At 54.0% G+C, this 13,297-nt stretch overlaps 5 protein-coding genes across 5 annotated transcripts; 4 read left to right on the plus strand and 1 right to left on the minus strand.

Annotated features, from left to right (window-relative positions):
• Window positions 1-101: 101 nt before the first annotated feature.
• PG997_014388 (3-oxoacyl- reductase FabG) lies at window positions 102-1,101 on the minus strand (the record flags this gene model as incomplete). Its single annotated transcript, XM_066818702.1, has 4 exons — window positions 102-297; window positions 370-521; window positions 588-733; window positions 822-1,101. 4 exons carry the CDS (start codon window positions 1,099-1,101, stop codon window positions 102-104), a joined length of 774 nt encoding a protein of 257 aa, XP_066660890.1.
• Window positions 1,102-2,846: 1,745 nt separating this feature from the next.
• PG997_014389 (uncharacterized protein) lies at window positions 2,847-3,390 on the plus strand (the record flags this gene model as incomplete). Its single annotated transcript, XM_066818703.1, has 2 exons — window positions 2,847-3,020; window positions 3,139-3,390. The coding sequence occupies 2 exons, from the start codon at window positions 2,847-2,849 to the stop codon at window positions 3,388-3,390; spliced, it is 426 nt and encodes a 141-aa protein (XP_066660891.1).
• A 1,442-nt stretch (window positions 3,391-4,832) lies between these two features.
• Window positions 4,833-7,014, plus strand: PG997_014390 (major facilitator superfamily transporter; the record flags this gene model as incomplete). Its single annotated transcript, XM_066818704.1, has 9 exons — window positions 4,833-5,189; window positions 5,255-5,279; window positions 5,361-5,557; window positions 5,623-6,103; window positions 6,166-6,268; window positions 6,324-6,422; window positions 6,485-6,650; window positions 6,728-6,931; window positions 6,997-7,014. 9 exons carry the CDS (start codon window positions 4,833-4,835, stop codon window positions 7,012-7,014), a joined length of 1,650 nt encoding a protein of 549 aa, XP_066660892.1.
• Window positions 7,015-8,102: 1,088 nt separating this feature from the next.
• Window positions 8,103-10,900, plus strand: PG997_014391 (beta-glucosidase I; the record flags this gene model as incomplete). Its single annotated transcript, XM_066818705.1, has 6 exons — window positions 8,103-8,172; window positions 8,230-8,380; window positions 8,454-8,943; window positions 9,010-9,270; window positions 9,330-10,381; window positions 10,441-10,900. The coding sequence occupies 6 exons, from the start codon at window positions 8,103-8,105 to the stop codon at window positions 10,898-10,900; spliced, it is 2,484 nt and encodes an 827-aa protein (XP_066660893.1).
• Window positions 10,901-12,245: 1,345 nt separating this feature from the next.
• PG997_014392 (uncharacterized protein) lies at window positions 12,246-13,119 on the plus strand (the record flags this gene model as incomplete). Its single annotated transcript, XM_066818706.1, has 2 exons — window positions 12,246-12,612; window positions 12,680-13,119. 2 exons carry the CDS (start codon window positions 12,246-12,248, stop codon window positions 13,117-13,119), a joined length of 807 nt encoding a protein of 268 aa, XP_066660894.1.
• Between the last annotated feature and the right edge of the window lie 178 nt (window positions 13,120-13,297).

Raw genomic sequence — 13,297 nt, forward strand, 5'->3', positions numbered from 1 at the left:
TCGAGTTGCACTGTTACTGAAATGATGTAACAACCAGGATGCCTCTCGCATTTCAATATGGACGTGCCAACCAGATATATGGTTTTTCGGCTGTACAGCCATCATCCCGAAAATCCACCGTCGACTGGGTGAAGCACATTGGTGAGGAATCTGGTCTCGTCGTTGAGGAAGAAGGCGACAGAAGCGGCGACCTCCTCCGGCGCTCCGACCTTGGGGAGCAGCAACCTAGATGCGCCTCCCTTGGGGTACAGGCCCTCTTTCTCGAGGTGCGTATGCATCGCGGTTTGGATTGGAGATCTGCAGGTTCAGTTGCCGTTAGTGATGTGACTACTCCGACCTATGAACAGGATATATGGGAGAAAAACCTACGGGCATACGGCGTTGACCCGGATCTCTCGTGCCGCACCTTCGTGTGCGGCCGCCTTGGTCAGGCCCACTACGCCATGCTTCGATGCGATGTAGGACGAAAGGTTTGGGTTACCTTTCAAGCCGGCAACGCTCGCCTGCCATGCATTGCGTTTCTTTGTTAGCAAGGTCATATTCGGCTACAGCAAAGCCATGGTATGGGAACTTATGGCTCGACTTACGATGTTGACGATGCTACCTCCATCCACAATATGCTTCATCTCGTACTTCAGGCAGTTGAACACGCCCGTGAGATTCACATTGATGACCCGGTTCCAGTCATCGAGTCCCATTTCTGTGATGGGCCCTATCTTCCTAGGGGCCACGCCTGATGAGAAGTCGAGCTTGTCAGCTTGAGTTCACTGGGTCTGATGATTGGGATTGCGTGGGAAATCGGTGCAAGGCATGTTTGTTACCGGCGTTGTTCACACAGCCATCGAGCCTCCCGAACCTCTCGACCGTAGCTTCTATCCAGGCCCTGACGGATTCGGGATCGCAGACATCGGCATGCATCTCCAAGGTCTCTAGCCCGGAATCATTGCCAACCACAACAGTGCTGTCTTTCTCGAACGACAAGTCACAAAGTGATAGCGTAGCGCCTCGGGCGGCGAGGTACTCAGCAGTTGCTCTTCCAATGCCCTGCGCGGCGCCAGTGATGCAAATCACCTTTCCCTGGAATGGTTTTGGGTTCGCCATGGTGACTGTATATCGAAGTTATTCAAAGGAAAGTTGATATCGGGTCAAGGGATTCGCGAGTTATCACGGCTGTTGCTCGTGCGGGGTTGGTTTTGCGTTTCCCGCCCGATGACTGATCCTATTTCGGATGAGATAGAGTGTGTCTGTAGAACGGCACCTTGGGATGAATTATGTTATTGCAGAGAAGCAGCCGACATCACTCTATTGGCGCTTTAACAACCCCCAACTTCCAACCCCAACTTCAATATGTCCTATGACCCCATCGTGCAGCCAGCACTTACCGAGGTCGCACTATGCATCTCTGCAGCTTACATCACAACTCGGCTTACTCCCCTTGGCGGTCAATTTGCTTGCTAAAATTTGTATACGAGTTGGACAGACGGTTTCACGATTCCATGACCTCATTTCTGCAACATCGGAATGATGAGATATACTCACACGCCGTCCTTTTGGGCTGGTTGGGACAATGAGAGCCTCATATGTTCGGATTTAGATTTGACTTGTGTAAAATTTTGTTCGTCGTGGTTTGTCTTGGCCTGCTGGTGTAGGCAGCTCGCTAAGGATCTTTTATGTAATATGACCGGATCGTAGTTCGTCGACAGTTCGCGGCAACATTACTGGCTGTCCCAGATGTATGTTGTTATGGTGTTCGCGGCATAAAAATCCCCCACCCTCGAGACCGACTGCACGCGATTGATATCGGAGGTCAGTATGGGCCCGCGGAACATAACCACCTCACGACAAGCGGAAACGACAGAAGCAGAGCACCAGTAAGAAGCAAAAAGAAAAGAAAGCAAGAGACAAGAAAACATACAACACCGAGGATTCCCAGGTCGTCACCGACCCTAGTACTAATTCGGCTCTCTGCTGCTTATATATGGGAGAGCGGACGGGATCCCTAGTATTCAGCAGGATATGGTCGTATGTGAAAGAACTGTCTGTTTCAATAGTATATATCCACCACGCACTGGATCCCGAGTATGATGGAAGAGTGCACCGCATGCTTGCTTATTCAGATGGACAGACCAAGAACCACACCATTTCGTGGCGTCGGGTTCGAATCAACAACCCGTCATTCCAGCCCGGATATGTGGATGGATGGGTCTTGTGAAGACGGGTTGCTGCAAATGTGGCGCCTCGTATTACTTCCAGAGTATATTAAATAGAAGCTGACTTCCACGTACTGGTAGGCCATATGTGCAGGTTGCTGAGCTGAACCCAACGCCATGTGCTTACCAAACTTACGATGTCTCAATAGGTGGCGGCCTGACAACAGCCAGGTCGCATATGTGTAACGCAATTTCTGTTTTCCACAGCATGTCAATGGAAGTTGCATAAGCTATTGGAAAGCAGGTTGTCTACACGCCCTCACGGTCCCCCCAACCAGCGGTCATATCGTTTTCTGTATAGCCTATGCACATTGCAATTATTTACGTAAAGTAGCAACGATGGCGGAAAGAGGCGCAGACGATGCTGCGTAGGCTATAACGACTACAGGCCTTGTTATCGCTGCTGGGAGAGAAGAAGAAGAAGAAAACCCATCGGGACAACATGTAAGGTCTGGTGCACTGGGTTGGGAACCCCCATCTTAGATATTGGACTTGGCCAAAATGGTATAAAAGCCATGCTCTTTCTCTTCTCTCCTTGGCCATCAAACACAACTTCAAACACAGATCAGTCACTACAGTCAGTCACTGTCCAGATTTACCTCTTCGTCTGAAACTCCCATCCACTTCTTCTGTAAGATGCTCTTCTCCAAGTCAGCCATCGCTGCCTTCTTTGGCGCCGCAGTAGCTAGGGAAGGTGTCCACTTCGACAAGTGCTCGCCAGCCAACTACGAAGTCGTCAATTACTACGCCGATGACAGTAAGGCCAACGTGGGTACCATTTCCAACCTCATGTCCATCTACTTCTCTCTGGTCTTGTTATTTCGGAAAGTTCATGCGAACTCTTTTGTCGCACATAACAGCCCCCGTCGATACGACCCCTTTCTTGAACCCCAAAACTGATTGATTTCTGATAACACTGCCCGCATAGAGCTTCCCCGGTGCTTCCAACACCTGCGTCGCCTCGCCCAACTGGCACTCCCTCAACCACTGCACCTACCCAACCGGCACCCCGGGCACCTGGAACCTTGCGTCCAACGCTGAGAGCCAGCCGATCGGCTCTGTCGTCGGGACGTTCAACAACGGCTACCACACTTTCACCTGCAAGCGCGACGACGACCACTACGCCTACACTGATGGCAATGGAAACCGTTGTGTCAGCGTGTTCTACTGCCTCTACTAGCGGACGAGGTAAGTCTTTCACTACCACTGATGACATGGATCGCCTGGTCTCCCACTGACTATATGTCCAGCGGATCTTTTAACGGTGCTATTTCGCGGCGAATCTACCAGATGTGCAATTTGACCCCGTAACAAGACGGTATTTCTACGTCATAGCTATTGATGGTATGAGCCGTAGGTTGTTGTTCTGCTGTGGTGTATGGTTATGATTCCCTTCTGTCTGAAACACACACTCAATCCTGGGGTTATAATCCAAGACTTTACGCATTCTTGTCCAGGCCTGGTCACTCCGTTGGCCTAGATGTTGATATGCGCTTCGAACAAACAGAACCGTCCTCTGAGGAACTGCCATAGGTACACAGATCCTTGCTATCAGCAGAGATATTACTAATCATACGCGCGCCGGTGTAAATCGTATTTGCCATTGTCCTGGATATCCTGCAGTTCATGCAAGATCTTACAGACCCCCCCGATAGTATAGGAATCTACCTACTTGTCTGTAGGAGTATCTCCCCCCCCCGCAAGGCATAGCGCATGCATATGTACTCGAGAGATACCAATGCTTGGCAGATTTACCCCATGTCTTGGGTCCATGTTGGCGGGATATCTCTCCTAAGATAAGCTAAGGCGCTGCGCCGCCCAGTCTCAATCGTCGACAGTCTTGGCGACAGCAGCTTCACTAGGTCTGAGGTTCAAGAAGTGCACTAAATATAACATACACAAGCAAGATGTTCAAGATCTTTCAGATTCGGGGTATTCCTATCATAGCCCTAAGTTGATTTATGCCAAAGTAGCGACCTTATCACTTGCTGTCGTCCCATTATCGCCGTGGTTGTTGATAAGGGGGCGTACCCCTGATGTGTGGGTGGAGACCCCTCCAACTTGGCAATCACCCTCCCACGCCCAACCCACCAATGAGCTGTCCCATCGACCCGTGGCAACCATATCTGCCTTCGGACAACTGCCGCTCCAGCCACTGCGCGGTACATCCGGGGACAAGCCCGGCATCTCATATGCTGGCATATCAAGTGTGTGATATAGCTGTAATTCGAGGTGGCAATGAGACAACGCGATAGGAGATAAGCAGGAGCCGTTTGCCGAACGACATGTACTGTGATGCAACAGGCTATTCACAACATCTGTATATGGATGGTCACCTATGACCCCCGCAGGTATTGGAGCTCAGGTGAGCGAGCTGCTTGGCCAAGTTATCTGGAGTTGAGGGGTTGGTTCCCTGCGGCAGTGAGACACATGCTGCTACCCACGTCGCTATCAATGTTCACTCTTTAGGGCGTTCTTGGCACACACCATATCAAGAGCATGGAAGCTGAACATATCCCTAGTGATATATAAGTATCGGGCTTGTCAAACCTTCCTGTTGTAACCCTCTCGACTAGATGCAACTTGCGTGCTCGTGGAAGAGAGCCACCGTACAACGCAGCCATGTCGACAGTCTCGGAGATCATCACGCTCCCAGCGGAATTGAAGTCCACGCTCGAGGATGCGAAACCTTCCGAAGTCGACCCGGAGAAGCATACGGAGGCGGGTTCCAGCGATAAGGCTAGTGTCATTGGTGGTGAGGTGCAAGATGGTTTGTCCAACATCCCAACATCAATCCCGCTTGATACTATCCATTCTAACATTGTCGAAATAGTCCATGAGGAATATTCCGAGGAAGAGTACAAGAAGCTCAAGAGAAAGATCGACAAGTATCTCTTACCGTTGATGTGGCTCTGCTATGGCATCCAGCAGACGGACAAGACATCCATCGGCACCCAGGCCACATTCGGACTGCGCGAGGTATGTATCTCACAATCTGGTCTTTCTTTACCGATGAATGAACAAATGCTGACTTGGTCATTTAGGATACCGGACTCATTGGTCAACAATGTGAGTTTTGGTTTTCCCTCGTCCTGGCCCAATGCTACAGATCGAACCCCTTTACATACAGAAAGCTAACCGTTCGATTAGACTCATGGCTCACGACAATCTTCTACATCACGTACATGATATTCGAATTCCCATCCAATATCCTCCTGCAGCGATATAAGATGGGACGGACGTTGTCGTGCTACATGATCTGCTGGGGCGTCGTTGTGCTGTCCATTGGCTTCACCCAGGACTTCACCCACCTGATTGTGCTAAGAGCTCTCCAGGGTGTCTTTGAGGTGAGAACAGCGTCCCGGATCCTCCTTTACCGGTTATGATATGCTGACTGTTTGCCCCCATAAAGTGCTGCATCTCGCCAGGTTTCATCCTAGTCATAGGCAGTTGGTACACCACCCGCGAGCACGCCTCCCGCTCCCTGGTCTTCCAGTCCGCCAACGCGGGCTTCGGCGTCATCGCCCATCTCATCCTCTACGGCATCGGCACCATCCAGCACCAGCACCCGGAGCGACAGGTCTGGCGCTACATGAGCTACTTCCTCGGGACCCTCACCATCGCCGTCGGCTGCTTGTGTTTGCTTCTTCTAGGCACCCCCTCCGAGGTCCGCTGGCTGTCGCCCCGGGAGAAGCAGATCGCCAACGCGCGAATCCGGACCAACAACACGGGGCACGACCAGACGGGAATCAAGCGGTGGAAGTGGAAGCAGGCGCGGGAGTGCTTGGCCGACCCGACCTTCTGGTTCGCCGGTGTGAACGCGTTTCTCTCGTCCGTCCCGAACGGTGGGCTTACCACGTTCAGCTCTATCATGAACCAGAGCTTCGGTTTCAGTAAGTCGTGCCGGATCTATCTTACTCCATGCAACAGCCAAGTGAACTAATGTGAGAAATAGCGAACCTTCAGGTCATCCTCTTGGACATCCCACGCAGTGTCTTTTCTGTGCTGTGGTTCGTCCTCATCGGCATTGTGACCAGCCGAAAGCAGAACCTCCGCATGTAGGTTTCGAAGAGCACTAGGTCTAGCTTCAGGACAACATGCTGATAGGTGCAGGTACTTCATGATGTTCTCCGTCATTCCTCCGTTTGTAGGATTTCTCGTCATGGCGCTTCTTCCTAACGAACCACAACACAAGTGGACTAAATGGGGAGGGTGGGTATCTGCTATCCCATCTTGGCACTTTGGTGACAACATGACTGATAGGCTGTATTTAGTTACTTCATGACCGTACCATTCGTCATCGGCATGTTCCTGGCCTGGACTCTGATCCCGTCCAACATTGCCGGCCGCACGAAGCGGACTCTCACCTCGTCCTTCACGTTTGTCGGGTATTGCGTTGGTAACATGGTCGGGTCCCAGATCTTCCTCGCCAAAGATGCGGTAGGTTCACCAGTTTCCCGTTCATATAAGCTGTTGTTACGAAGAAGCTAACGACTAACATCCGTCTGTTGCAATAGCCCCGGTACGTGCCTGGCACCACCGCCTGCGGTATTTGCTTCGGCCTGGAGTTCCTGCTCATCGTTGTATGGCGCGTCCTGCTGGTCATGCGGAACAAGCGGCGGGCGAAGCGCCTGCAGGAACTGGGTATCTCGGAGGAGGAGCGAGTCGAGCGCGGCAAACAGCTGGGAGAGCAAGACGCGACCGATTTCGAGAACATCTATGTGAGTTTCAATATGGATCTTCCTTCTGCCGAACCGAAGAAAACCAAGCTAACCGAACTCTCTAGTTCCGTTACACCATGTAGTGCCTTTGGCATCTTGCAAAGCTATCAGTTCGTGACGTTGCCGTGTGGGGCCGAGGGTAGTCTGCTTTTGGCGTCGGATCTAGTAGAAACATAGCGTTCAACGATGGACTCAGATATAAATAGACCGAACACCATCCTGTTGCTCTGGAGAGAGGCACGACGAGACACCAAAGCCCGTATGTCACATATCATCTTAAAGGTACCAAACTACAGAAAGCCAAGCGCAAACCCGAATACGCTGTACATGCAGTACACCGTCCAAGATCATGGCAGTCGCGAACCGGAGGGTCTGACACATTGCCGACTCTAATCAGTGGGGGGCAGCAGCGGCCCAGCCAGCCAGTGCCAGCCCCTCCTCCTCTTCCATTAGTTGGAGGGGCAAAACCTCGGCAGAAAACGCGCTGCTTCAGCGTAACTTTGCTCCACCCGGACAGGCCCCTCGGACCGCGAGGCCGCGGGGCTTCTGCTGAACTGGCATGCTGGGTATTCCAAGGAAAGCAAACTGCAAACTGAATAAACCAGTTCCCCAGTTCCGCGCGAATTCCTATTACGCCCAAGTGATCGTCATTCGCCGAACGATCCACCTGCGGTCTGCTGCGGACTGGGTCCCCAGGGTTATTCATCGGCTCAGGGAGGCTGAATGTCGGCTAAATGATGGGCCATGGCGTGCGCTGCGCGTCCATCCCATGTGCGACACACAGGTGCGCCGACCCCGGGCCGGCAGCGCTGCAGTCTGTATAAGTAGATTTGCTGGAAGTGGGACGATCTGCCGTATTAACCGGACCATTGGACGAAGGGGGGGTCCCTAGGTTCCAAAGACGAGACGACATCATCATAACTGACAGACTGCTCGCTTCCGACCGACACCCTGGACAGACATACATACACACGGCCTGGAGCACACTGCATTGATGCAAGGGAACATATCACTTGTCACATCATTGATGCCCGACATATTGCCGTTGAAGATTATTAGCTACTATATCTGCTCATCAATCTATGTTCACCTTCACTCCCATTCCTGATTTCCTGCCATTGACTCTTGCTGCCACAACGTAAACCCACCGAAGCTGAGCCCCTCCTTCATCATGGCGGACATCAACGTGGAAGAGCTTCTGAAGAAGCTTACCTTGTCGGACAAGGTCGACCTGCTTTCCGGTATGTCAATCGTCTCTTCAACCTCTGCCACGATGCTAACCAGAACCCTTTATCCAGGCATTGATATGTGGCATACGAAAGCCATCCCCCAGCATGGCATCCCCTCAGTAAGGACCAGCGACGGCCCGAACGGCGTGCGGGGCACCAAGTTCTTCAACGGCGTCAAGGCGGCTTGTTTCCCCTGCGGTACAGGCTTAGGGGCTACCTTGTGAGCGATGTCGTGGCCGTTTCGGGAGACGGACGACTGACAAATGATCGCAGCAACCTGGAACTCCTGGAAGAATGCGGCAAGCTAATGGCCCAAGAAGCCCGCGCCAAAGGCGCCCACGTCATCCTCGGCCCGACCATCAACATGCAGCGCTCCCCCTCGGCGGCCGCGGCTTCGAGTCGCTGGGCGAGGACCCGTTCCTGGCCGGCCTGGGCGCTGCGGCGTTGGTGAACGGGATCCAGTCCGAGGGCGTCCTGGCGACGATCAAGCACTTTGTGTGCAACGATCAGGAGCACAAGCGCAACGCGGTGCATGCCATCATCACGGAGCGTGCGCTGCGCGAGATCTACGCGCTGCCGTTCCAGCTCGCGGTCCGCGACGCTAAGCCTGCGGCTTTCATGACCGGGTACAATGGGGTTAACGGGACGTACTGCAGCGAGAGCGAGAAGTTGCTGGAGAGGATGTTGAGGCGCGAGTGGGGGTTTGAGGGGTTGGTCATGTCGGATTGGTGGGGGACTTATTCGACGACGGAGAGTGCGCTGGCCGGTCTCGATCTGGAGATGGTAAGCAGCCTGCAAGCGATTGGAGTCACGTTGAGAGGATGATGGAAGCTGACATGAGACACATAGCCTGGCCCATCGAGGTTCCGCGGCGAGATGCTCAAGTTCAACGCCTCTACCGGCAAGGTCGGAGAGCACATCATCGACCAACGCGCCAGGACGGTTTTGGAGTTCGTGAAGAGGAGTTACGCCAACGGCATCCCGGAGAACGCCCCGGAAGAGACGAATGATACCCCTGAGACTGCCGCGCTGTTAAGGCGCGTAGGCAATGAGGGCATCGTTCTGCTCAAGAACGACAACAACGTCCTTCCGCTCAAGAAGAACAAGAAGGTGAGATCAGCCCAACATGCAGTTCTCGTGGCTCGCCTTGCTGACCCCCTACTACATAGACTGTCGTGATCGGCCCCAACGCCAAGATCGCCACCTACCACGGCGGCGGCTCCGCCTCCCTCGCGAGCTACTACGCCGTCACCCCCTTCGACGGCATCTCCGCCAAGCTGGAGTCCGCCCCCGCCTACGCCGTCGGCCAGTACTCGCACAAGATGCTGCCGGCGCTCGGCTACTCCGTCAAGTCCAAGACGGGCGGCCCGGGCATGACGATGCGCATGTACAACGAGGCCCCCGACGTGTCCGGCCGCGAGCCCTTCTATGAGCTCGAGCTTGTCAAGACCGACACGTTCCTCGTCGACTTCCACCACCCGGGCCTCAAGTCGGATCTGTTCTACGCCACGCTCGAGGGCTCCCTGGTCGCCGAGGAGGACTGCGCCTACGAGCTGGGCCTGGTCGTGTGCGGCACCGGCAAACTCTACGTGAATGACGAGCTCGTCATCAACAACGCGGACAAGCAGACGCTGGGCGATGCCTTCTTCGGCGCCGGAACCATCGAGGAGCGGGGGACCTACCCGATGAAGAAGGGCCAATTCTACAACTTCCGCCTCGAGTTCGGGTCCACGCCCACGTCCACGCTGCAGGGCGAGACGGTTCTGATCCGGGGCGGCGCCATCCGGCTCGGCGGGTGCAAGGTGATCGACCCCCAAGCCGAGATCGCCCGCGCCGCGGAAATGGCCAAGGACGCCGACCAGGTCATCGTCTGCGCCGGCCTCAACGCCGACTGGGAGACCGAGGGCCACGACCGCGCCGACATGAAGCTGCCGCCCGGCGTCGACGATCTGATCGCCGCGGTCGCCCAGGCGAACCCCCGCACGGTCGTCGCCATGCAGTCCGGCACGCCCGTCGAGATGCCGTGGATCCGCGACGTCGGCGCCGTCGTCCAGGCCTGGTACGGCGGCAACGAGACGGGCAACACCATTGCCGACGTCCTGTTCGGCGACGTCAACCCCTCGGGCAAGCTCAGCTTGAGCTTCCCCGTGCGCGTGCAGGATAACCCGGCCTACCTCAATTACCGCACCGAAGGCGGCCGCGTTCTCTACGGAGAAGACATGTAAGTGTTTCACTCTCCAGGTATTCTTTCATATATATCTTTACTAATCGCGTTCTTAGCTACATGGGCTACCGCTACTACGAATCCGTCGAGCGCCCCGTCCTCTTCCCCTTCGGCCACGGCCTGAGCTACACCACCTTCGCCTTCTCGGACCTGTCCGTCAGCGACAAGGACAACAAGCTAACCGTGTCCGTCGCCGTCAAGAACACGGGCGCCGTCACGGGCGCCGAGGTGGCGCAGGTGTACGTGGCGCCCAAGCAGAAGGCCAAGGTCAACCGGCCCGTCAAGGAGATGAAGGGGTTCACCAAGGTCGAGCTGGCACCGGGCGAGAGCAAGACGGTGACGGTCGATCTCGACGCCAAGTACGCGGCGGGCTACTGGGACGAGGACCGGGATCAGTGGTGCGTGGAGCAGGGCGAATACGAGGTCATTGTCAGTGACAGCAGTGAGGTCAGCAAGGAGAAGGCGGTGACGGGGTCGTTTACGGTCAAGGAGACGTATTGGTGGTCGGGTGTGTAAAGTGGTTCGGCTACTTCATTGATGGCTATCAAGGCAAACCAATAAAAGAACATACTTTAACAAGTCAATTGCGATTTGTTTGCTTCAGAAACCAGCTCGTATTTATATGCGGCGCAGGATACCCAGACTGGGAATGAGGTGTGGCAATGGTAGCCATTTGTGTATGCTGGATCTCTAGGTTAGTTAAGTCCGACCAATGCATTTGGCCATGCCTGGCGAATATGGCATGTATGCGAGGCATCAGAAATCGGGTTGGCTCCAACAGAGGCATCTGTGTCTGTATCGCTCAGTAACCTACTCGACTTTGATCACGAAGGGCCAAGATGGTAGACAGGGTACAGGGTGAATGCACCAATATTTCACTCCTTGCAATAGTGGCTTTTAAACCTATATCTTGCAATTCGCTTTCCGTTGTCGATGCGTTCGTTCATGCCCTGCTTCTAATTCTGCCTGATAAGCTATCAGTTCTGGCATAGGAAGATAACTCGTGGCCAACCACACTCAGTCAACTTGCTGGGTGGGTGTGCTAGTTTGCAGCACCAAGTGGATCCCTAGTCAAAATATTTTCCAGCAATATGAGGGCCAGTAAGAGCAGTGGCATTCATCAAACACCTACCAGTCTGTTTAACAGATTCAATTCTCGGTAGTATAGTGGTCAGTATGCGAGCTTGTCATTGGACTTAGTGTCATAAACGCTCGAGACCCGGGTTCAATTCCCGGCCGGGAAGCACTCTTTTTTTGGCCGTAAAAAAGCATCTTTCGTGATGACTTTTTAGTGTTTCCTCTTCATGAGACGAACATCGTTGCTTTGCTCTGGTTATTTTCCTCCTCGTTCCTTGAAGATATGAAAGTACCTCCCGCTTTTTATACCTACACGTACCTACTCACTTTACTTTATACCTTCAATGGTAGGATGCCAAAGTGGGATGCGCAAGTGAGGCAACTCCAATTTCAAGTTAGCAATCGGCGTTGATGAACATTATTGACCAAGATGACAAAGGGACCAAAGTAGAATGTATAATCTGTTAATTTCGGGTAGGTAAATCAACTGTACAACGTTCTCCTGTATTAATGAAGCTTTTTCGCCATCTAAACTGCTTGGAGTTCATGGGACTTGGAGCTACCGCGGGGCATGCAGACCCCGCCATGTCATGCCTGAGCTAAGACGACGCGTAAAGAGGTATTCCTGTCGCGTCCAGCAATCGAACTCTTCGCCAGAAGCCTCGGCTGGCAATACCATTCTCCCTCAATTGCAGCATATACAAGCCTTGAACTTCTACGAGGCATAATCACACAGCTTAATTGTCGTACATCTTCTTCCTGTATCTGCTTTACACCCCCTACAATGGCGCCCCCAACCATCCTCGCCCACAAATCCGCCTTCCTCTCCGCGCAAACGCTGCAGCTATCCCAGAACCTCGCCCCCTCCGGCGCCTGGCGCAACAACAGCCACCACCACGACGCCGAGAACCAACAACAAGTAACCGAAAAAGCCGTCGACGACGCGCTCTACCGCCTCAACCACGCGCTCCAGCAGCACGCGCGCCGGGTGTACGCGCCGCAGGCCACGCGCCACGTCGCCGAGCAGATCGACCAGCTCTTCCTCGACATCAACAAGGACAACGACGACGACTTGGCAGCGGAAGACGAGCAGGACGAGGAAGGGAACAGGTTACAAAAGGGGGACGAGCTGAGGCAGGGCGCAGACTTCAGTAAGTCGCAGTGGCTCCTTTCTCTACAATTGAGATTGCAAACACATACTTACTTACACCTTCGCAGCCTCCGACCCCATGATCGCCGCCCTCCCGCCCAACTGGGACCAAATCGACGCCCACGAGACCCAATCGCGCCCGACCGAGGCTGCCTACTACGTCGAGCTGCAGACGACCCTCAGCGTGCTGTCGGCGCGGCGGGCCGAGACGCGGGCGCGCGTGGAGCGGCTGCGCGCCATGCAGAACCTGTTGCAACCCTTCCGCGGCGACGCTGACGTTGCCGACGACGAGAACCAGAACAAGAAGGTGCAGGAGAACCTGGTGACGCGCAACGGCGAGGTCGAGAAGGAGCTGGAGCGCATGCGCACCTTGCTCGTAAGGGTCGCGGGCCGGGTCGGGCAGTTACCCGCTCGTAACGCTACAGATGAAGACGGCGACACAGACATGATAGGGGATCTAGACAAGGCAGAAAGAGGAAAGGTCCAAAGTCTGCTAGACTCGTTCTGAGATACATATAATTGGGTATTTTCAGAGTTTCTTGCTGAGCATGGCATGGCGTTGAAATGGTTGGCTTACTGGTACGAAATGATACCTCTTTTCATAGTTCACACAAACTTTTGTCTTCCCTGATCATATGCAATTCCTCGTATTCATACTAGGTAGAGCATGTTCGGTTCAAGTAATA

The sequence above is a fragment of the Apiospora hydei genome, assembly GCF_038363865.1.
Source record: "Apiospora hydei strain CBS 114990 chromosome Unknown utg000010l_segment0_segment0, whole genome shotgun sequence".
NCBI lineage: Eukaryota > Fungi > Ascomycota > Sordariomycetes > Amphisphaeriales > Apiosporaceae > Apiospora > Apiospora hydei.